This window comes from Doryrhamphus excisus, chromosome 10 (assembly GCF_030265055.1).
Source record: "Doryrhamphus excisus isolate RoL2022-K1 chromosome 10, RoL_Dexc_1.0, whole genome shotgun sequence".
NCBI lineage: Eukaryota > Metazoa > Chordata > Actinopteri > Syngnathiformes > Syngnathidae > Doryrhamphus > Doryrhamphus excisus.
Window position 1 is genome coordinate 9,857,868 of NC_080475.1, and position 25,255 is coordinate 9,883,122.

General features: G+C 37.3%; 1 protein-coding gene across 2 annotated transcripts in view; it reads right to left on the reverse strand.

Annotated features, from left to right (window-relative positions):
* The window catches only part of LOC131136511 (ERC protein 2-like), a 122,361-nt gene that overhangs the window by 29,439 nt on the left and 67,667 nt on the right, over positions 1-25,255 (reverse strand). For both annotated transcript variants that reach the window (XR_009131749.1, XM_058083417.1), the window contains 3 exons: positions 20,126-20,273; positions 13,589-13,753; positions 10,241-10,300 (listed from right to left, as the gene is read on the reverse strand). Coding sequence is in view for 1 of the 2 variants with exons in the window: in XM_058083417.1 (XP_057939400.1) it covers positions 10,274-10,300; positions 13,589-13,753; positions 20,126-20,273 (340 nt within the window). In the remaining variant the exon portion in view is untranslated. The remainder of the gene's footprint in view (positions 1-10,240; positions 10,301-13,588; positions 13,754-20,125; positions 20,274-25,255) is intronic.

Here is a 25,255-nt window from a genome sequence, read left to right on the forward strand (position 1 = left end):
TCATTTGAACATGCGTCAGATTACAATTGAATGCATCCCATAATCAGTTCCCAGTTCCACATGTCCAAAAGGAGTAGGAAGAAGCAAAGCTTATTAAATCCTACCCCTCCATCTGGTACTTTTACAATCAGTAACTGTTACATTTGTTCACTTCCTGCTTTCCATAATACAGTTTAAGGTTTTTATTTTTTTTTTCAAATAAAAAAAAATAATAAAGAAAATTTTTGACAACTGGTTTACGAAAAAAAATGAACAGATACCTTTCACAAATTTTTCAACTTTGACAGCGTAAATGTTAAATTAATAAAAAAATAGAAAAAAAAATCACCATACCTCAAAATTTTGTGAAATTTTTCTTCACATCTGGTAATGGTAATGGTTTTATTTCATTTGATTTCATTTTTTTATTTTATTTTATTTTATTTTATTTTATTGGTATGGTACCAATTATGTCATTGTATGGTCATATCACCTCGTACTTAACAAAAAACAACAACAACAAAAAAAAAACTTAAACTGTATTATGGAAAGCAGGAAGTGAACAAATGTAACAGTTACTGATTGTAAAAGTACCAGATGGAGGGGTAGGATTTAATAAGCTTTGCTTCTTCCTACTCCTTTTGGACATGTGGAACTGGGAACTGATTATGGGATGCATTCAATTGTAATCTGATGCATGTTCAAATCAAATAAAACCATTACCAAAACACAAAGAAAAAATAGTACGGGAAGAAGAAGTTTAGGTATAGATTTATGAGTTTGGGTTGGGTGAGATTGTTTTTAGATTTTACAGACTGACTGGATCACACGAGGCATGCCCAGACAGACAAGAGGTGGCGTTCAGTGGTTCAGTACAAATATTCCACATACAGTGATGTATCATTGGTAAAAAATACATTAAACCTAATCATTCCCATAATAAATACAAGAAACCAATTTAGACAGAATTTTCTTTGGAACAAAATAAATTTTGGTGAATTCATGCTTAAAAAAACCAAGAGTATTTCATTTTTTGTGAAAAGACCGAAACTGGTCCTTAAGGTCATCCACCACACGGATCCAGCCTGATGAGTTCAAGCAAGTAAGACATACTTGTGTTCATAGAGGAGTAATAAATCCCTTTGCAGGGACCGTCTGTGGCCGTGTCTCAGCCTGTGTAATAAGTGTTGTGGGTCGAATAAAAGGTGCTTACCGACACACTGCCTTAACATCCACACACACACATCAGTGCGTTAGCATCCCTATATTTAAGGAACTTCAAGAAAGCCACAAACAATAGCAGTAAACCTGCCTGTCTCCTATCATTGCCATCCCATCGTTCCTCTACCATCTCGTCTACCTGAAGAGGACACGTCTGGGTTATGTCTGTCCACAGCTTCCCAGCGTGACAATGACAAATCAACTCGATTGAATGCTACGATGGCCAGCCAATCACAGGGCACATATAGACAAACAACCATTCACACTCACATTCATACCTATGGACAATTTGGAGTCGCTAATTAACCTAGCATGTTTTTTTTTTTTTGGAATGTGGGAGGAAACCGCAGTACCCGGAGAAAACCCACGCATGCATGGGAAGAACATGCAAACTCCACATATAGATGGCCGAGGGTGGAATTGAACCCTGGTTTCCTAGCTGTGAGGTCTGCGCGCTAACCACTCGATCGCCGTGCCGCCCAAATATCAAAAATATATATTTTAATTCATTTGAAAGACATAAGTCCATAAGTACGTTAAAACGCTATAGCCTTGTACTTACTTCAGTACGTGACAAAAAATAAGACATTTAAAATTAAAAAAAAATTTTTTTTTTAAACTAAAAAAAATTTTTACAAAAATTTATAAAATAAATTTATGAATTAATAAATAAAATAAATTTGCTAAATACAAGGATGAAGAGTCTTGAGCCAGTCATGATGTGCTATATATATCACTATATTGACACTTACTATGGTACCCATTATGTCATTGGATGCTCATATCACTTCCTACTTCGGTACGAGGTATATTATTAAAAAAAACAAAAAAAAACCTTAAACTGTATTATGGAAAGCAGGAAGTGAACAAATGTAACAGTTACTGATTGTAAAAGTACCAGATGGAGGGGTAGGATTTAATAAGCTTTGCTTCTTCCTACTCCTTTCAGACATATGGAACTGTGAACTGATTATGGGATGCACTCAATTGTAATCTGATGCATGGGAAGCACACTAGGGTCCCAATATCAGAAACCAAGTCAATGGGAATGCCATGCTCATCAAAAATGGGTCCCACCATAAGTTGAGCAGTCTCTAATGCAACTTGAGCACGGCGATGAAGTGTGCGATTTTGAAAAAAACGGTCGTTCAACGTTCAAACAACGTTCAGGATCACCGTGTTGCCCCTCAAAAGTTGGAAGCTCTCGAAAAACTGCAACAAAGCTCCCAACTAAGGATTTGGGACAAGACATGAAGGGACCTTTAGCTGGTGGAAGAACTAAGCATGTTGATATTTTGGAAGAATGGCATGGCGTTGTCTTGCGTTGCAGGTACTGCCGTAAGGGTTATTAAACAAAGACAATTTGTCAGATTTACTAATTTATTCATAAACTGCGACAAACCATAAGTAACTTTAGATACAAACCGAAATTGAGGCAAACTGAAGAAAACTTAATAAAGGCCCCTTTCTGTTGCATAAGTCGGAGGCTGATCTGAGGGTCGGTATCAGGTCCCGATTTGAGACAGACCTCCACACTGAAAGCTTTTCGACAACGGATCCTGGGATCTGTTGTCCTTCCCATGTCGTCCAGAAATGGACAGTTGCCTATGCTTACAACTACGATGCTGTCATAGATCTGGAAGTACTTCGCCCCTCCAAACAAAGGAAATTACTCTTCAGAAAAATGTGAAAAACACTGGGTTAGTATTACATACCACTGAGGCTTGGGTTTAAGTTATTTCTTACTTTTAAGGCTGCGTGACTGATTGTCATGGTTAAGATAATAACTCCAGAGTAATCCTTAGAAACAGAAAATGAGCAACGGTCTCACAAGTCTGGGATTTAAAAAAAAAAAACATGTCAGTCACTGGAGGTTGAACATAGGACTGGAATTACCGTATTTTGGGTTGTAAGGCATACAGGATTTATTTGTACCCACCTAAAAGTGACAGCTTTCTTACGATAAACAACTTGAAAAACCGTCAGGTGTCCCGTGAGGAATTATCCAATATCACTTTTTATAATTAAGGTTTACCTTAAAGCGGGGGCCTCAAACTAGTGTCCTGCGGGCCACATTTGGCCCGCGGGCCGCGTGTTTTTCTGTATGGTATCATGTACCCAGAAAAAAATTATTACGTTTCATTAATGTTCATGTTCATGTTAAAGGTTAAATAACTGTTAATAGTTATCCTCCCTATCCGTGTGGAAGTGGTAAGTTTTTGGCTATTTAAGTTTAAAGGAAATAACTTGAAGGCTACCGTTTAGGTCGCTAGCTCTCTAGTTTGCGAGTTAGCATGTGTCTCAAACACACGGCCCGCGGGCCAAATGTGGCCCGCAGGACACTAGTTTGAGTCCCCCGCCTTGATATGAAAGTTTAATGTCAGTGCGGCCTGCGCAAGTTTGATATGGATGCTGTATGGTATCATGTACCCGGAAAAAATTATTACGTTTGATTAATGTTCATGTTAAAGGTTAAATAACTGTTAATAGTTATCCTCCCCATCCGTGTGGAAGTGGTAAGTTTTTGGATTTTTTAAGTTTAAAGGAAATAACTTGGAGGCTACCGTTTAGGTCGCTAGCTCTCTAGTTTGTGAGTTAGCATGTGTCTCAAGACCCTGCAGTTGCGCAATATGTTGTAAATAAAAAGAGTATAAATGTGACTATAGTCGTGTTTTGTCATGTCTACAGGGCTCTAATAATGCTTTGTTCATTTTAATCTGAAAAAAATACTTTGTCTACCCACCAACTATATGTGGTTTCTTAAGTTTTTATTATTTGCTGTTTTATTATTATTATTATATTTATTTATTACTGATTGATTGATTTTCTTTATTCTTGATTTGTTTATTTATTTTTCGTCTTATTTTGTGCAGAAAAAAATTAAGATATTTGAGAACAGTGGAATGTTTTATCAGAGCTTTTATTGTAGAAAAAAATCGGAACCAAAGCACTGAAAAAGTTTGCATATTTTTCCGTTTTTAATGAATGCGTTTTTTTTTTTTTTTTTTTTCGAAAACCTGATGCGGCCCAGCCTTGCCCAGACCCTAGCTCCAGTGGCCCCCCAGGTAAATTGAGTTTGAGACCCCTGCCTTAAAGGAATACACATAGAGAGGTCATGTAAAAACATGGCTACTGTGGAGTGTCTGTGGTGTAAAGACTGGCATAGCAATGTAATATTGGTCACCTGCCTTGTTCCTCTGATAGACTTATTGATGCACGTGTGAGGTCATGGTGACATTTTGTAACATTTTTGGTTAGTGGTGTGATACAAGATTTTTCCAATGTAAAAAAAAGGTTGAAAAACACGGCATCGAGCGCTGCCATGTGTGATGGACTGACGAACCTCCGAAGGTACCACTCCTACAGAATGTAAAACCAAGTTCTGTTAATTGACTGGTTGACTTTGAGGTCAGTTCAGATAGCGAGGAGCACCTTGGACTTTGGTTTCCAGTTTCCAGTTTCCAGGCCCGGGACAATCAGTTTCCAGCTCGAGACGAGCAAAAACAATTTCCTCGAAACCAACGAACCTGCATTCCAGAATATTAAACAGCAACTGACAAGTCACTTTCCCACTGAAAAACCACTCGGGGCTTTTCTTCCGCGCACACACACACACACACACACGAGTAGAATACTTACAGATGTACACAATACGGACGCACAAATGCTGCATTCATTACAAACACAGCATGGGCAAATGAAAGCCATCTTCTTTTGGCTTGTTCGAGCCGGAACAAACCCTCACTGCCCCCCCCCCCACCCCCCCACATACAATATGTTTCTGTCCCCACCAGGAAAAGACTCTCAGCTTCTTTTCGCCCCATTCAGTACAAATAACTTCACGGTGGGATAAAAGCATAATGTTTCCAGTGGACCTCCCTCCCCCCACACTGCTTCACTTTTTGGCCCCACGTTCACTCTTGCCCCCCCCCTCTCTAGTATGCTTGCTCTCGGCCCGAAAGGACATTCTTATTTCATTAAAGGAGAGGGGTGTCTGGGAGGCCAAGAGGGTAGCCAAAAACCCTCGACAGCAGGACATTTGTAAACAACAAACCAACCAAAGTCCAGTATTTGGTGACATAATGCATCATGGGAACAACCGAATTGATTCAAAACATAATGCATCATGAAAACAACCGAACTGATTCAAAACATAATGTATAATGAAAACAACCAAACTGATTCAAAACATAATGCATCATGGAAACAACCGAACAGATTCAAAACCTAATGCATAATGAAAACAACCAAACTGATTCAAAACAAAGTATAATGAAAACAACCGTACCGATCAGAATCAGAATCAGAAATGGTTTATTGCCAGTTATGATCACATTCATACTAGGAATTTGTTTTGGTGAAGTAGGTGCAGACTTATCTATTAAAAAAATGGAAATACAAAATTTCCAGAATAAACAGTATAAATATATGTAAACAGTCTGTTTTTTGTTTGTTATTGCGGAAGTGCAATCTGTTTTTCCTAAGATTCATAACATAATGACATAACATAATGCATAATCAAAACAACCGTACCGATTCAAACATCTTCACGTAGGACAGGGGTCTCAAACTTGCGGCCCGCGGGCCAAATACGCTAGTTTGAGGCCCCCACCTTGATACCAAAGTTTAAATCAGAATCAGAATCAGAAATGGTTTATTGCCAGGTATGATCAAACACATACTAGGAATTTGTTTCGGTGAAGTAGATGCAGACACATCTATTAAAAAAAATGGAAATACCAAAATTTCCAGAATTAACAGTATAAATATATGTAAACAGTCTGTTTTTTGTTTGTTATTGCGGAAGTGCAGTCTGATTGTTTTTCCTTAAATTCATAACATAATGACATAACATAATGCATAATCAAAACAACCGTACCGATTCAAACATCTTCACGTAGTACAGGGGTCTCAAACTTGCGGCCCGCGGTCCAAATGCAGCCCGCGAGACGCTAGTTTGATACCAAAGTATAATGTTGAAATGACTTAGCTTAAAGCTGCGTGCACACCGGACACAATTAACATGATTTTGCCCCGGCCATACTGTTACCCCGCCCTGTTTTGCTTTGGATTAGCAATGAAGCTAAAGGCTTATATGACGCTGGGTACAAATAAATGCAGGAAATGATTTGGAATCAAACACGTCAAGATAAAGCATGTTGTTAAAGTTACGACGCCGCTCCCAGATGGAACTGAGTACGATGCTAACTTGCTAATTGGGTAAAATTATTATGCTTCATTAATGTTAATGTTAAAGGTTAAAAAACTTAATACTGTACATTTGAATCTGAAAAAAATAATTTCTCTACCAACTGTATGTGGCTTCTTACGTTTTTCTTATACGCTGTTTTATTATTATTTTAATTATTTATTACTGATTGATTGATTTATTGTCTTTATTCTTAATTTGTTTATTTTTTTAAATTTTATTTTGTGTATAGAAATATAAAAATTAAGATATTTGAGAACAGTGGAATGTTTTATCATTATCATTTTTTTTTATTTTAATAAATGCGTTTTTTTTTTTTTTTTTAAAAACCCGGCCCGGCTTCACCCAGAACCTAGCTCCGGTGGCCCCCAGGTAAATTGAGTTTGAGACCCCTGACGTAGGATATAAAGTGTAGCCGAGACAACATCGGTGAAATAACGCATGAATACCTGCACAGACTCTAACGTCCGCACAGACCACAGGCCCGGGGTTATTTGTCCGTCTATTTGGCTATCTGCGCTGTCATCTCTGTTTGTTCATATTAAGGAGGGCTCACTCAGGGACAGGATATGGGGATTAAGTCTGGTCTTATTGTGCTGTAGCTACACACCACTAAATGGCTCCCATCTGTTCCCCCATAAAGGGTGGCTAATACACGGTTAGCCGTGCCGGAGTCGTGCACTGCCAAAATAACAGCAGCGGATAGATGAGCTGCGTTGATATCGGCAGCCGCAACACCACTCTGTGCTAAAGGCTAATGTGCCTGGCTTATTGTATTAGGCCGGGATAAGAAGAACCAATACACATACACGTTAAAGCACACAAAATAACGGCATATCTGATTCAAGACCCCGAAGCAGTAGGCCAGTCCTAGGTTTACCTTAAAGCAGGGGTCTCAAACACGCGGCCCGTGGGCCAAACGTGGCCCGCAGGACACTAGTTTGAGGCCCCCGCCTTGATATGAAAGTTTGAATGTTCATGTTAAAGGTTAAATAACTGTTAATAGTTATCCTCCCTATCCGTGTGGAAGTGGTAAGTTTTTGGGCTATTTAAGTAGAAAGGAAATAACTTGAAGGCTACCGTTTAGGTCGCTAGCTCTCTAGTTTGCGAGTTAGCGTGTGTCTTAAACACACGGCCCGCGGGCCAAATGTGGCCCGCAGGACACTACTTTGAGGCCCCCGCTTTGATATGAAAGTTTAATGTTAGTGCGGCTAGCTAGGTCGCTAGGTCGCTAGCTCTCTAGTTTGCGAGTTAGCATGTGTCTCAAGACCCTGCAGTTGCGCAATATGTTGTAAATAAAAAAAAGTATAAATGTGACTATAGTCGTGTTTTGTCATGTCTACAGGGCTCTAATAATGCTTTGTTCATTTTAATCTGAAAAAAATAATTTGTCTACCTACCAACTATATGTGGTTTATTAAGTTTTTATTATTTGCCATTTTATTATTATTATTATATTTTTTATTATTTTATTATTTTTTTTTTTATTATTTTATTATTATATTTTTTTGTTTGTTTTCTTTGGAAAACCTGATGCAGCCCAGCCTTGCCCAGACCCTAGCTCCAGTGGCCCCCCAGGTAAATTGAGTTTGAGACCCCTGCCTTAAAGGAATACACATTAGAGCAGTTTAAGCAAAAATCGGAGGTGGAAAGAACAGCATGGAAAAAAGATGGAGAGACGGAAAGAGAAGGAGAATAGAAGCAGTGTGGTCCTTTATGACGGTGAATCATGACATTACTGCCTTCTTGGCACATATGGACTACATTATAGGCTAAATGGGCTGTGCCGGTTACTGTACGTTTAAGAAGAAAACGTCTACAAAGTAGACTAATAAGTATTTGCAACCGACACACGCTAACAGAATGCTAATCCGAAAAGCAGCATCGGGGCAAAGCGAACAACAACTAAGTCACAGAGACAATCCGCTTGTGATGGTCCACCTGTAGATTATTGGGGGTAATTAATGGGATTCATCGGAAACTATGACTGTACCATGGGAGCTCTTTTCTCCAGTTTCCACAAACACATCAGCACCCGTCTACTCAGACTTGAATCTTTTAAAAAATCTTTTATTTTTGACTGTTTCTTTGTTTTAAGCACGCATTGTATTAGCTCCAAGCAAAGCATAACCCTCTCCCTGAACAGACCCCCTCTTTCAGCAGGTCTGCATTCAAAGGCATCCTGAGGCCATGGGGGGGCTTTCGATATAAAAACTCCCACAACAGGAATTACCCTTTATGACTCTGCATTCTTCATTTTATGCTTTTCAGCTTGCAGTCTTAAAGAAAACATCATGACTCTTCAGTGTTGTATTGTAATTAACCGCCCCACACACACGGGAACACAATGGGGTGGGGTAGCGCGGTAACATTTTTTACTATGGCTGAAAAAAAAAAAAAATGGGGTAGAAAGACTTGTCCATCTCTGGTTTGTGTCATGTGTCGTTTTTTATCACCGCTGGACCCCTGGTACAGCCACATTAGGCCGCTTGCCACATTTAGTTCTAATAGCACACAGTTACCTTTAGAACTGTACACGCAATGAATGGAAAGCAGCTTTAAACATGCAGCACGTCAACTTTAACAAAAAGGCATCTCTAAATGTTCTTTAGTCAAATGAAATTCATAATTCGGCCAATGTAAATATGATCTCAGAACTATATCACTATATTGACACTTACTATGGTACCCATTATGGCATTGGATGCTCATATCACCTCGTACTTTGGTACGTGACAAAAAATAAGAAATTTAAAAAATTTGAAAAAAAACTAAAAAATTTTTTTTACAAAAATTTAGAAAATACATTTATGAATTAATAAATAAAATAAATTTGCTAAATACAAGGATGAAGAGTCTTGAACCAGTCATGAAGTGCTATATATATCACTATATTGACACTTACTATGGTACCCATTATGGCATTGGATGCTCATATCACCTCCTACTTTGGTACGTGACAAAAAATAAGAAATTAAAAAAATTTAAAATAAACTAAAAAAAATGTTTAAAACAATTATAAAATAAATTTATAAATTAATAAATAAAATAAATTTGCTAAATACAAGGATGAAGAGTCTTGAACCAGTCATGATGTGCTATATATATCACTATATTGACACTTACTATGGTACCCATTATGGCATTGGATGCTCATATCACCTTATACTTACTTCGGTACGTGCCAAAAAATAAGAAATTAAAAAAATTAAAAAAAAACTAAAAAAAATTTTTACAAAAATTTTGAAAATACATTTATGAATTAATAAATAAAATAAATTTGCTAAATACAAGGATGAAGAGTCTTGAACCAGTCATGATGTGCTATATATATCACTATATTGACACTTACTATGGTACCCATTATGTCATTGGATGCTCATATCACCTCGTACTTCAGTACGTGGTACATTATTAAAAAAAACAAAAAAACAACAAAAAAAACCCTAAACTGTATTATGGAAAGCAGGAAGTGAACAAATGTAACAGTTACTGATTGCTTTAAAGTTACCATCAAATTTGCATCTCATGTCTTGGTTACCTTCTTAGGCTTCCTCATCCATGAAAATGTTGGTTTTAATACTTTTGGTGTGGGCAAACTGTATTATGGAAAGCAGGAAGTGAACAAATGTAACAGTTACTGATTGTAAAAGTACCAGATGGAGGGGTAGGATTTAATAAGCTTTGCTTCTTCCTACTCCTTTTGGACATGTGGAACTGGGAACTGATTATGGGATGCATTCAATTGTAATCTGATGCATGTTCAAATTTAATAAAACCATTACCATTTATTAAAACATCTGTAGCAGACATAAATATATGGGTACTCACTTTGTACACGAGACTCCCACAGTGATTGTCAAATCATGCCCAGATCCCTTCTTCATCATCCTGTGGGACAAACAAACAAAAGAAAAGTTATAGTATAGTTTCACAATAAAATATTTCAAAAATATTCATATGCTCCACACATCACAAACCCGAATCTTGCATTGTTTTTACTTGTCTTTTTAACAGAACATGCTAGATGCTAAATGTTAGCATGCGCTGACTGGCTGTGACACAACCTGTAAACAAATCCAGACCTATAAATACTCATTCTGGCAGGTAAAACACACAGACAGACACACTTCCACACAACAGTCAAGGGTTCTCACAGATCTAAAGCAAGCAGCATGTTAGAACTTAAAAAAAAAACAAAAAAGGAACAACAACCCCAAAAAGGGTTGTATAATTAAGATTTTGATAAACACTTGAAGACTGTTTTCTATTTCCTTTCGGGCCTGCTGCCAAGGATCTGGCAGTGGAGCTGGCGTGGCTAAATGAGTACAACATGGACACAATATGCGTGTCAAAGCACACACAGTTCATGCTGAGCTACAAAGCTGGAGTACATCTTGAGAGGCTACAGGCACTTCGAGGACTTGTCTCCTCCGGTTAGATTTCACCTGTAACTTGACAAATCACAGTAGAATACGGGGCAATGTAGGTAGAGCTTGGCTTGTAACTGCCTGTTCGATTCACTTCAGTTTATATGCCAACGATTCACGACAGAATTTATCTCTAGGAACCGAGTACCACGCTTCTCATACGTTGCAGAGAACCCACTGAACTTCACATGAGCAAGGGTTTGGCGATGGAGGCAAGGAAAAACTCCTTGAGACCTGGGAGACCTTGGGAAGAAACCTCAAACAGAACCCGATGTCTGTGGGGTGCCCGTCTGTATGGTTGGGTTGAGTGAGAGACAAGGTTTTTTTTGCGGGCACGATCGTGCATCAGTCACTGACTGTTTTTTTGTGTGTTTGTTTTGGGTGGTTTGGCTTGGAAATGAAACAACAATGGACACAACAACCAAGAGAAGCGGAGAAAGTAGCTCAGGGACATCCTCTGGCAGTCTAACCTCACGGCAGCATAATTAAGAGATGACCCAGCTCAGCACTGATTTATAATATAAGTTTTCTGTAAGATGCACGACTGTGCAGTGCTCACATGAACCATACATAAAATATTACACCCTTCTCAATATGTTGCAGTATGCACCTTGCAATCTTAAACTTGTTTCATAACTACACGGTGCATTTTTTTTTTTACATCAGCAGGCACGATCGTGCATCAGTCACTGACAGGATTTGGTTTTGGGTGGTGGCTGGTGATATAAAGTCAGTTGGAAAACTGCTTGCAATACTGAACGCGGTCCTTTTGATAAAAAAAATACATTCGGCTTCCATATTATTTATATTTAAAGAATAAAGTCTCAAGGATCACTTACACACTTACACATATAGCTGAATAATAAACAATACATATAGCAACTTCTGATCAATCCAAGCCCTCCCCATATCCGGTTAAACCACACTCATTTCCAGTGCATGTCCCAGGGTCTAGAAATGTTTCTTTACTGGGTGAGGGGGCAAAATGTCTCTTTTGAGTACACAGAAGAGACATAGGGATATACAAATAAATAGCTGAAAGGGGAAAAAAGGGGGGATAATATGTAGAAGAAAACACACAGTAATTAATCACGCTAAGATGAAAGAGAGAGATAAAAGGAGGTGTGGAGTTTTGTGTTTAGAGGGAAAACAGCCTCAGCGCAGAGGACGTCTGTGACATTCAAACTGTGCGACCTGATATACCCCATCAGGACTTCACACACACACACACACACACACACACATTTGCTCCTTAGGGGCTCTGTCGTAACCTTGGGGGTCAAAGGGCAGATACGAGGGAAAGCCACATGGTGATGCCGCTGTCAAGACGGTTTGTTGTTTTGAGATTGTGGATGTTTGACACAAGAGGAAGCGCTAAAGGTAACAAACTTATACACACAATAATACGATGTGTGGGTGTGGCTAGTGAATAATATCGAAGAAACTATTGCTGTCTAATGAAATCATACAGCCATATTGTTTTTTATAAATAAAGATAAATATAAATAAACTTATAAATAATTTATATTTATTAAAATAAAAAATTAAAAATTAAAAATTAAAAATTAAAAATTAAAAATTAAAAATTAAAAATTAAAAATTAAAAATTAAAAATTAAAAATAATATAAGTAAAGATGTGAAGAAAAATTTCACAAAATTTTGAGGTATGTGGATTTTTTTTCTATTTTCTTATTGAACATTTATGCTGTTGAAAAATTTGTGAAAGGTATTTTTTCATAAACTAGTTGTCAAAATTTTGCTTTATTATTTTATTATTAAAAAAAAACCAAACAAACTGTATTATGGAAAGCAGGAAGTGAACAAATGTAACAGTTACTGATTGTAAAAGTACCAGACGGAGGGGTAGGATTTAATAAGCTTTGCTTCTTCCTACTCCTTTTGGACATGTGGAACTGGGAACTGATTATGGGATGCATTCAATTGTAATCTGATGCATGTTCAAATGAAATAAAACCATTACCATTACCAGATGTGAAGAAAAATTCACATTCACATTTTTTTTTCTATTTTTTATTAATTTAAGTAAAAAAAATTGTGAAAGGTATCTGTTATTTTTTTTCATAAACCAGTTGTCAAAAAATTTCTTTATTATTTGGGCATCTGCTGCCATTTTTTTTCTGCAACTTTAAGACATTTCTCAGAGTCCGACAGTGTTTTTATTTATTTCTGCTAAACCGAAATTAAGACCTCTGGCAAGCGCCATAGTTCCCCCCCAAATTAATAATCTTATAGTAAAGTATATGCAATGTATATATAAAGTATATAACCCCCAAAAGCACCAAGCTTGGCAGAGGTAATAATTCAATTGTTCACAAATATGTACTACATCATAAAGTCCAATTTGAACCTGAAGAAACGGGTTCCCGCAGGGAATCCCCACTACATGTTCGACTCCAATTAAGAAATCTGTTTTGAAACATGTAGACAGACGGATTTGGGTATTTTCCTTCTCATGGAAATCCCCAGTCTTATACTATCATAACATGGCAAACACATACACGTTCTCATTTTCATACTCATAACATGGAATCCCCCTGAGGCACGTCTCTGTGAATTTCTATTGTACTGCTGTCTACCTGTTTTTGTACTTTATTATTTATTATTATTATTACAGTATCATATCCTGGGACCCGTAACAAGAAGCCATCACTGACTGTACCAATGTTATTTAGTGTAATAAAATCTGAACTTGAAACTGATTTGTGGTTAAGTGGACATCACACTGACCTGGTCCATAGGGGGTCTGTGGTGGTTGGCATGGGGGGGCCCTCTTGGCAGGCTTCGATGATGAACATTTGTGGAAGGCAACGACAGCAGATGTTGAGGATGATGTTGCTGGTGGATGCGATCTTCCTCATAATTATCGGTCATCATTTTCATTTTGCTTTGCGTCTGCAAAAAAAAAAGAAAAAAAGAAAAACAAAACAAGTGATAACACGGCGACTTGATTGTTATGCTTGTCAAAGTGAGAGGAGACGATGTTGAAAGCCCTCGAAGATGTTAAAAGCAGCGGCGCTGACAACACATGACAGGTGATAAATTGAGTAAAGTGGAGTGTCTGATGGAAACACTATGTCTGTCAAATATCATCCAAGACAAATAGCAGTAAGAAAAGTTGGTGTTAGACATAGCCACAGGCTGCGGATATTTACACACTTGCATTTTAGTTGACTTAGATTCAATTTACTCTCAAATGTATTGTTCTGCATGCCCAAATATTGCATTTTTTTGTGTGTTTACAGCATATAAGACAAGAGGCTGGTATTGAACCAGTCATGATGTGCTATATATATCACTATATTGACACTTACTATGGTACCCATTATGGCATTGGATGCTCATATCACCTTGTACTTACTTCGGTACTTGACAAAAACATAAGAAATTTTATGTTTTTTTAAAAAACTATAAAAAAATGTTACAAAAATTTATAAAATAAATTTATAAATTAATAAATAAAATAAATTTGCTAAATACAAGGATGAAGAGTCTTGAACCAGTCATGATGTGCTATATATATCACTATATTGACACTTACTATGGTACCCATTATGGCATTGGATGCTCATATCACCTTGTACTTCGGTACGAGGTGCATTATTAAATTAAAAAAAAAAAAGAAAAACAAAACTTAAACTGTATTATGGAAAGCAGGAAGTGAACAAATGTAACAGTTACTGATTGTAAAAGTACCACATGGAGGGGTAGGATTTAATAAGCTTTGCTTCTTCCTACTCCTTTTGGACATGTGGAACTGGGAACTGATTATGGGATGCACTCATTACCATTACCATGAAAATTTTGGTTTTAATACTTTTGGTGTGGGCATGTAGGCCTTTTTTTTGTCACTATACCCCTCGATTTCAATTTCCAAAAATGGTAAAAAATGAACCTAAAAAAAATCATATTAATAAATTGAAGGTTCTTTTGTTACCTGAGGGCTATAGAACATATCTCTTAAATAAATTAGTTTTATTTATTTTCTCATTTTAGTATTAATCACTAAAGAAACATCTATGGTGTTCGAGTGAATTTTGACCCATATATATTAATGTCAAGAAAAGGTAGAAAAAGTGATTGTTTTCAGCAACAGAACTTTAGTATAAAGTGAAATCAAAAAGCAGAACAGGTCCAGATCTTGGTTCACTGTACTTCTTGCCATTCTTTCCATGATCCTAATTAATATAAATGTGAAATCAGCCATCATCAAATGAGTGAATTCCCCTCACATGTATACTGGAAAAGCGGTCAAAATGAGAATCCCCTGAAGCTTACATGATGAGAAAAGGAGCTGGTTGTCATTGTGTTGGCTAATTGTACACTTATGATTTCAGTTATGGCTGAAAATATTGCTTTATCGTTATATTATTATTATAACCGGGTCGAAACCGACCCTAACAATACAATCCTGTCGGAATGTGAATACCGCTCATCAAAAAATAGCGTGACATTTGTTAGGAATCAACAGCGAGCCTGAGTCAGCTGCAACAGATACAAGGTAGATACCGCCCGAGGATATCGGTGCTGAGATAAGCAGTGAGCAACTAATGACTGAGGAAACGAGCCAGGCAGGAACTCCAAGAGAGGATATGGCTCATATTGAGGAGCTTAGTAATTAGCTTCAATTGGAGAAAAGACCTACTCAGATGAGACAAGAGCCTTGACATCGCGGTAAGAAGAGAAACAGAAGAGTGATGGGGCTCAGGGCACCAGACCGATAGTTAAGGTGCTTAAAGGCTACAATGAAGTGTCCTGCCCACCCTGACCTAAGGTGTTCACACCAGCAGGTGTGACTGGGTGGGGTGACAGTTACAGAGTGGACACCGGTCATTTAAACAGGACAATTACTATCATACACCACGGAGATGACATAACTATTCAACTGCATGCCAAACAACACATATGTTTACATAAGCTGACAGGAACATGTAAGGTACATAAAATATAAAGTAACATGGTTTAAAAATAAATAAATATGGTTATAGCATTTAAGAGTATACATATAAAATTTAGTTGTAAAAGAAAAAAAAGACACCCTACTATTTTTTTTATATGTTTGTTTCTAAAATAACCAAATCTCCATTGTTGGCGTTTGGGTGTAATACCGCAAAGTCCACTAGGGGGTGCTACCAACAATGGTGGTATAGAGTAGGTGACAAACCGACAGAGGAAGAATAAAACCTGAGGGTGAATATACGTCAAGTCATTGTGGATTGTCTTCCTTATTCTGTACCACAGTTTAGTACAAAGTAAAGATAATTTATATTTTAACAGCTGTAAAGAGAGTAGAAAGTTGCTAAATGTTTGTTACAAAATGTGTTGTAGAGGATTTGAACATAATAAGCGAAATGGCTAATGCTAGCCAGCTTTAATGTACAGTTGATAGCATGAAGCAGGCTAATTGAAAAATGTGAAATGTGTCTGGAAACAAATTAGGTTAGTACAAAGTAAAGATAATTTATATTTTAACGGCTGTAAAGAGAGTAGAAAGTTGCTAAATGTTTGTTACAAAATGTGTTGTAGAGCATTTGAACATAATAAGCGAAATGGCTAATGCTAGCCAGCTTTAATGCACAGTTGATAGCATGAAGCAGGCTAATTGAAAAATGTGAAATGTGTCTGAAAACAAATTAGGTTAGTACAAAGTAAAGATAACGGCTGTAAAGAGAGTAGAAAGTTGCTAGAGTAAACAGCTGACTGCTAAATGTTTGTTACAAAATGTGTTGTAGAGCATTTGAACATAATAAGCGAAATGGCTAATGCTAGCCAGCTTTAATGTACAGTTAATATCATGAAGCAGTCTAATTGAAAAATGTGAAATGTGTCTGGAAACAAATTGGTAATTGTTGATGGAATCATCTTATGATATCTGAAGTGTTGTTGTTTTATATATATATATATATTTATTAGTTTTTTAGTTTTTATATATATATATATATATATTAGTTTATTAGTTTTTTTTTTAAGTAATCGTGGATTGTCTGCCTTATTCTGTACCACAGGATTTTCAAGGCATACAACCCCTCCAGTTGGTGGAGGGCAACATGTACATAGGTATTTGTATTTGTGTTGATTTATGGTTGGTTTGTTCTGCTTTGGATGATTTTAATGTTCGAAATAAAGAAGAAGAAAAAAAAACACCCATAAAGGACTTTTTCCCTGTTTGATATATGTAGTAATCAAAGTATTTCTGTACCAATTGTATTGTTTTTTGTATTTCAATTCGCCCACGCTTGGGACCCGTAATATATTCATAGCATTTTAATCAAGTTAGCAGGCGTGTTTATGTGTGTTTTCTAAATGTTTATGCATACATGCACGCCTGCCTCACATTGCACATTTTTCTTGGTAAGCATGAGAAAGGACACAGTGACCCAGCTCTGAGCTTACTCGGTTCCTGTCCATGGCCCACCAATGAGAACACAAAATGTATTATTTACTGTGAAGAAGCCAATGGATGGTTAAGGCTCTCAAGATAAGTTAGGCCTTTAGAGAATGGCATACCGAAGAGAAATCGGAATATATCTTTTCCCCACATGAAAGCACTTCTGGTGCTGAGCCATCACTCACAAGGATGGGAGCATTGAGAGAATTCCCAAATGGGAACATATTTGTTCAGACTAGTTAATGTGAGTCTTTGGTCGAACCTCAAACGGTAACAAAGCAGTGATCGAGAAAAGCAGTTTATCTTAGACTGACGGCTCAAACAGGCACACACACCAACACACAATGTGCCGAAAGTGGTTGATGGGGAGGTCAGACGGAGCACAGCTATCTGGAAATCTATCTGCTGCTCCAGATCATTTTTCTCCTAAGAGACTCCCATAATTCTTTGGCATTTCCTGGTCGGTGGCTGTTGATGACCCAAGGTGGGCAACCTATCCTATCAGTGTGTGTGAATGGGTCTGAAGACATCCTGCAATGAGTCTGTCAGATTGGGAAAACTCATGACAGCTCATGAAAGGAATTGTAGTAGTGTGTGGACTACTTTTAGGAAATACTTCCAGCCTCGATGATTTAAGGGTCCTGGTGCTTGGTGGTCATAGCACTGCCTGGTAAAACCACACACTTGCATAAGGCATAATGCATAAGGCTAAAAACAACCAATTAGCTAAAAATGTCATCCAATACTTCTCTGCAAGAGAGGAGAAATATGATCTCAGGGAAGAAGTACATTTGAAACACTTCTATGCTAGGACTACGTTAAAAAGCATAGCATTTCAGTATGTGGAATCAAACTATGGAATGGATTGAGTAAGGAAATCAAACAATGAACAACGATGAGGCAATTCAAGAAACAAACTGTAAATAAAAAAAACTGTAAACAACTGTATTATGGAAAGCAGGAAGTGAACAAATGTAACAGTTACTGATTGTAAAAGTACCAGATGGAGGGGTAGGATTTAATAAGCTTTGCTTCTTCCTACTCCTTTTGGACATGTGGAACTGGGAACTGATTATGTGATGCATTCAATTGTAATCTGATGCATGTTCAAATGAAATAAAACCATTACCATTACCAGATATGAAGAAAAATTTCACAAAATTTTGAGGTACGGTGGATTTTTTTTCCTGTTTTTTATTAATTTAACATTTACGCTGTTGAAAAATTTGTGAAAAGGTATCTGTTCATTTTTTCATAAACCAGTTGTCAAAAATGTTCTTTATTATTTTTTTATTTTAAAAAAAACACCTTAAACTGTATTATGGAAAGCAGGAAGTGAACAAATGTAACAGTTACTGATTGTAAAAGTACCAGATGGAGGGGTAGGATTTAATAAGCTTTGCTTCTTCCTACTCCTTTTGGACATGTGGAACTGTGAACTGATTATGTGATGCATTCAATTGCAATCTGATGCATGTTCAAATGAAATTAAACCATTACCATTACCACTTAGCGGTAATATTATCAAAGGATTGAGCTGCCTGTGTGCCTCATTACTTTTTCAGAACCACAGAATGAACAACCCCTCAACCCCTCACCCTCATATTTTTTTAATGTAACCATACATCCCATAATCAGGTGTAACAGTAACCTCTGGTTACCCGATGCCTACGGGAAAACATGATGGTAATGGGAATAAACAGACAACAAGCTTTCCCTGAAACTTCTTTCAGACAAACAGTACCTGGGAAATGTTTATGAGGCTCAGAAACAGAAAACAACTTTTACCGCTGCATCTGGTCATGTTAAAATGTTTCCCAGAAGTCCCTCTGATTCAGGACACAATACACGCAGACTCCCTGCTGTTGAATAATCAGTGTTGTGCGTGTTCATTCATGTGGTCTGACGATAGCCTAATTGACCACATACTTCAGTTGGCATTGGGAACTAGGTGAGTAACATCTGTTTAACCAGAAGATCAGATGGGACACTCACCCATGATTCAAATGTAGGCTTGCGTTGTAAAAATATTACTGTTGCCATATTAACTTACGTATGTGATTATCTGCCTGGATATGGAACCACAGCTCCTGGTTTGACATGTAATGGTAATAATGGTAATGGTTTTATTTCATTTGAACATGCATCAGATTACAATTGAGTGCATCCCATAATCAGTTCCCAGTTCCACATGTCCAAAAGGAGTAGGAAGAAGCAAAGATTATTAAATCCTACCCCTCCATCTGGTACTTTTACAATCAGTAACTGTTACATTTGTTCACTTCCTGCTTTCCATAATACAGTTTTTTTTATATAAAAAAATAATAAGGAAACATTTTGACAACTGGCTTATGAAAAAAATGAACAGATACCTTTCACAAATTTTTCAACTTTTTTTCAAGTTTTTTTTCTTTTTTTAATTTTTTAAATAATGTACCTTGTTTTTTGCCTTATGCATTATTTTTAGCTGTTTGATGATGAACTATATCAGCAAGTTGAAGTATTTGTCAGTTTAGAAATAAGGAGTTAGTATGTTCTCTGTAGGCGTCATTATGAATTATCCTTACTGACCTTTTTTTTGCAGTACATTTAGCGAGTACTGTGATGACTGAGCACAACAGATGTGTTTTTTGTTTTTTTTAAGGCGGAGAGGTCTATTGTGTTTATTACCAGAAAGTATTAACTTCTGTCTGTTCTTAGTTTGGGAGTACAAAGTCTACCCACGAGGGCGCTTTAATGCAGGCAAGGCTCAGCGACCTGCAGCAGGTTTGAATTTTTATGCCTTCAATTTACAATCCCACCATTGTGACCACTTTATTCATCTGTCAGTCACTTATTTAGATCTATCATTATAGTTTGATGTGTATTTTTGCATGTACCTGCTGTTTGAGCTGGTGCATGAGACGGTCTTTCTCCCGTTTTAGAGCCATCGCTTCTTCTTGAGCTTTTCTTCGCTTGGAGGAAGACAACTCCAGGAGGGCGATGTTGGCATCCTTCTCACTGATGGCTGCCAGCAAAGCCTGCTGCCTGAGGTAGGGAGAAACCGGTCAATATGTTTCTGGACACATACATTCCTGTGTATAGTGTACAGCAATACATAAAACAATATAAAGAGACTGGATAAATAATAAATCAAGCACATTAAGTTGGAAAACTAAAATGAAATATTGTATGTTTTGCCCTTGGACAACAAAGAAGAAAATTCCTCTTCAATGGACTGCAATTTAGTTGCTGTATTTCACCAACTTACACCAATAAACATTTATCCGGTCCTTCCATGTATACACACGTCAGACTAACGTTCCACAAAAACATCTTTTAAGTGGTCTGATAAGTGCTCCTCGTGCATGACTCATGGAAACGTAATAATGCCATCACCTCTCTCCCGTGTCACTGCTGCTTCCCACTAAATCCACGCATTTAGTGGGAATTTATTACGTCTTCAGGTGCAGGCGGAACATACCGACGAGCTTCATCATATACGACTTCATCATATACCAAACACTGCACGACGCCAACAATCCAGGGAGAAATTATTTCCATAACAGAATAGTGATGACTATACTTGGGAATGAAATGAATGTTATAAATCCAGTGCTGACCAAAACACTTTGATGTAAATAGTACACAAATACCAGACGTATTTACATAATTGGTCTACAGCAAATTAATATAAACAGAAATATACCGTCCTTGTCATACTTTAACATTGGAACACTTCCACTATTCTGCCAAGAGAGGGATAAAGATGGTCGATATTGGCTTTATAACAATATACTGATTAGGGATATTTTGATATGATATTGATATCGGGCCAAAATCGACTTACTATATCGGCCTGCATCTGAAATCTACGATATTGACAGTTGATCGGAAAGTCGATCGGACAGAATCTGCACAATCCAATCCAATTTATTTATATAGCACATTTTATAAACAGAGTTTCCAAAGTGCTGCACAGACTAGTAAAATAAAAAGTAAAAATAAAATACAATAAATAAAAGGTACAAATTGAATTTAATCCAAAACTAAAAAAATCTAATAAATAGAAATAAAATAGTAAAATAGATATTAAAATATTAAAAACAAGAAGCAAAGCAATAAAAATATAAAAAATAAAACCAATTAAAATAAAAGAAAGAACTAAATAACACACTTTGAGTTAAAAGCCAGAGAATAAAAGTGGGTTTTAAGACAAGACTTAAAGTTTTCGATGTCGGGGGCCTATTTTTACAAAACAACAACAGTTTTGCTAGCCTGCTACCAAATCAAATTTTATAAAAATAAAATACAATAAATAAGTATAAATTGAATTTAATCCAAAACTAAAAAAAAAACAAATAAGAAATACAATAGTAAAATCGATATTAAAATATTAAAAACAAGCTTTCGATGTTGGGGGCCTTTTTTTACAAAACAACAACAGTTTTGCTAGCTTGCTAGCAAAGTAGCAAGGGTGATGTCAGCCTTACGGCAACAAAAAAAAACGTTGCAGCCGAGTACAAACCTTCATGCACAATGTATACCAAAGAAAGTTTACCAGCGAAATAATAGTTCCAAAGTATTTCTGCTAACAGACAAAATATAAATAAAACATGTGTTGATGATGACACTATAACCTCCTTGGTGGAGGTAATCAGCAGCATGTCAGCAAGGTAATGTGTGGGTTTGGCTGAGCGGAGTGGAAGAGGAAGAGAGAGAGGGCACATTGAAATTGCACTTTGGTTTCAATTAAAAATGGACCTGCAGTGAAGTGTTTTTATTCCGTGATTTAAGTCCCTGCAGTAATAACTCAATTGCAAAAATAAACACTCTCAACCCAGAATAAAGTCTTGTTGGCTTGACTCCACATTTTGTGTTTTTAGTGCAATTATCCTTGCACCGCATCTGGAATCTCCTATTCGAGACCATTAATAGGCCGCTGTGTGTTTGTGTGCGCTCGCATGGTTTCTCCCATTTCTGCCTCTATTTGCGTGAGCATGGATGTGTGTTCTGACATGTGGATCGGAGGAGCTAATCACACCATTAATCACCACGGTCGGACCGACGTGACACTTTTCGTCTCGACACACCTCCACTATTATTTCTTTTACTGCTCACTGTAATGGGAACACACACAAACACGTGTACTGTCAAGAATTACAGTTCACTTGCGCCACGGCGTGCGTTTTCCACAACACCTGGTCAGCACCGGACCCGAGTTCTATCGTGTGTTTGCGTCATTACATTTTTACCGTACGGAAATCTTTGGAAATATCAGTAATTCATGATCAATTACAGAGCAAGTGTAAATGTCAAGTTGGTTTTCAGTGCAATAGATTTGGCCATACAAAATGCAGAACTAGTGAGGTGGGGCATTTAATTTGAATGCCAACGCCCTGAGTTCGAATCTCTATTAGTAAGCATCATTGGTATTCGTCAGGAAGGGCAAAATCTGGAATTGCCAAAATCAGCATCCAATGTGGCGACTCCGAAATCAGGAAAAAAGACAAAATAAACAAATCTGTCATTGTTTATACATCCATTTTATGAAATAACCCCCTTAACACCAATTTTATGATCAAATATGAGATCAAATATGATCTCAGGGAAGAACTAAATTTGACAAAAAAAGGTCAGTAAGGATAATTCATAATGCCGCCTACAGAGAACATACTAACTCCTTATTTCTAAAATCACAAATACTTCAACTTGCTGATATAGTTCATCTTCAAACAGCTAAAATAATGCATAAGGCTAAAAACAACCAATTAGCTAAAAATGTCATCCAATACTTCTCTACAAGAGATAGGAGAAATATGATCTCAGGGAAGAAGTACATTTGAAACACTTCTATGCTAGGACTACGTTATGCTAGCCATAGCATTTCAGTATGTGGAATCAAACTATGGAATGGATTGAGTAAGGAAATCAAACAATGCACAACGATGAGCCAATTCAAGAAACAATACAAGCAGTTGATGTTTGCTAAATACAAGGATGAAGAGTCTTGAACCAGTCATGATGTGCTATATATATCACTATATTGACACTTACTATGGTACCCATTATGGCATTGGATGCTCATATCACCTCGTACTTCGGTACGTGACAAAAAAAAAAAACAAATAAAAAAATTAAACTGTATTATGGAAAGCAGGAAGTGAACAAATGTAACAGTTACTGATTTTAAAAGTACCACTTCCACAACCCATTGACTAAGCTTAAACAGAATTAAAAGCTATGGTTCGGTAAGGCACCAAAATGCGTCCACAATAATAAACACGTGTCTGATTAACAGCCCCGACGCCCGACGGGGAGGGGGGGGGGTCATCTTTGCAGCACGCTGCTGTCAGATTTAAACTCTCGAACTGAAGTTGACACCCAAGTATCTCCATATACAGTATGTAATCTCTGTGTTATCCAGCGAGGACCTTATCTGCGAATATGTAAGAAAATAGCTTCATAACAGTGTCACCGTTGGGAGGACATCTTTCCAAAAGTTCATCAGCAATCTAGTGATGAGATTCACGTGACGCACGACGGCATTCGGTGGTTAGAAATTGACTTAAAAAGGTTAACAGAACTGAAATTCTGAGAATCCTAACAAAGATCCATCTTTTTGACCCCCAATCTTTAATCAAAGCTTGCTGTCCATTCATCGAGAAACCTTTGCAAAAAGAACTTTTTCACCGGTTGAAGCTTGATTAATGAGAAAACGATAATAATCATGATGTCATACTTTGTATGTTACAATCTGTATGTAACACATCTGGACCTGTAGAGATTTAAAGTGCAGCTCTCTCTAGAATTGTATTTTCTACGAATTGTGTTATTGATTGACCCCCTGACTCTCTGAACTGGGGTGTAATAAACCCCTGAATCAATGGATGCTGGGTAAATTACATTGCTGCTTCCCTGAGGGGTACACTCTACTGAGTGATGTCTTCCTAAAACAATAAAAAAGAACATTATTCTGATTACCCAGCCTCTTATACATCCTTTGCTAGTGCCTGTGTAAGCAGTGGATACATAGCATTTGTTGGTGCTCTGATTGGAACTTGGAATCGAACTAATTTGGCTGACCGTTTGGCCTCAGGTTTAAAACACAAAGATTATCTTCATTCCCGATTCGATCGGAAGGGTGCTAATGTAATGTTGCTGTAATTACTGTGATTGATGTGTACTCATAAGTCATCAGGTACTACGAGAGTAGACGGATCTGGTTGCAGAGTCTCCAGACTTCTAGAATAGATATCAGTATTTTGGTCAATAGAATGAACCCTCGTGTATTTCATGCACATATCAAATGTTGGTTCCAAGATCACGTTTAAGCTTTGGCTGGACCTGGACTAACATCTTATTTATCAAGGCAGGGGGGGGGGTTGTCAGTTCAAGTACAACATATGATTCCAATTGAACCTCCGTGGTCCCAGGACATATTGAGGCCCTTGGAATCTCCATAGGTAAGAGATGGATGGTTATGGTACATGACTGTGCATTGGGAGGTGAAAGGACAGAGGTGAAAAATGAAAAAGAAATACAGTCAAGTGAAAGAAAAAGGGATGAAAAATAAGGAGAAAGAACTTGGATGAGATACCCGAGAGGTGGGACTGCTGATGACAGATTGTGATGTCAAAGGGTAAATTAGAAATGGGCAGACGGCACAGACTTCTGGGTAATGAGAGTCAAGAGCGAGCCATGCAAACGTGGACGTTGGGGGAGGGATACTACGTCATACATCATTGCTGGGTTGCAATCATGTGACCTACAGGCCGTCTATGTCACCTCCGGTGATCAAATCGGGGGGAAAAACATTCACACCGAGTATCGTTGTATGTCATGAAACTTGGCCATCAAACAGCGCTAATAGCTTATCTTAGAGAGGTTGCTATATGTATTGTTTATTATTCAGCTACTATATGTATACTGTGTTATGTGTGTAAGAAAGACCGTCAGTAGACAAAAAAGTCAGTGACTGATGCACGATCGTGCCAGTCTTGAAAAAAAATGTGCCGTATTTGTGCCAA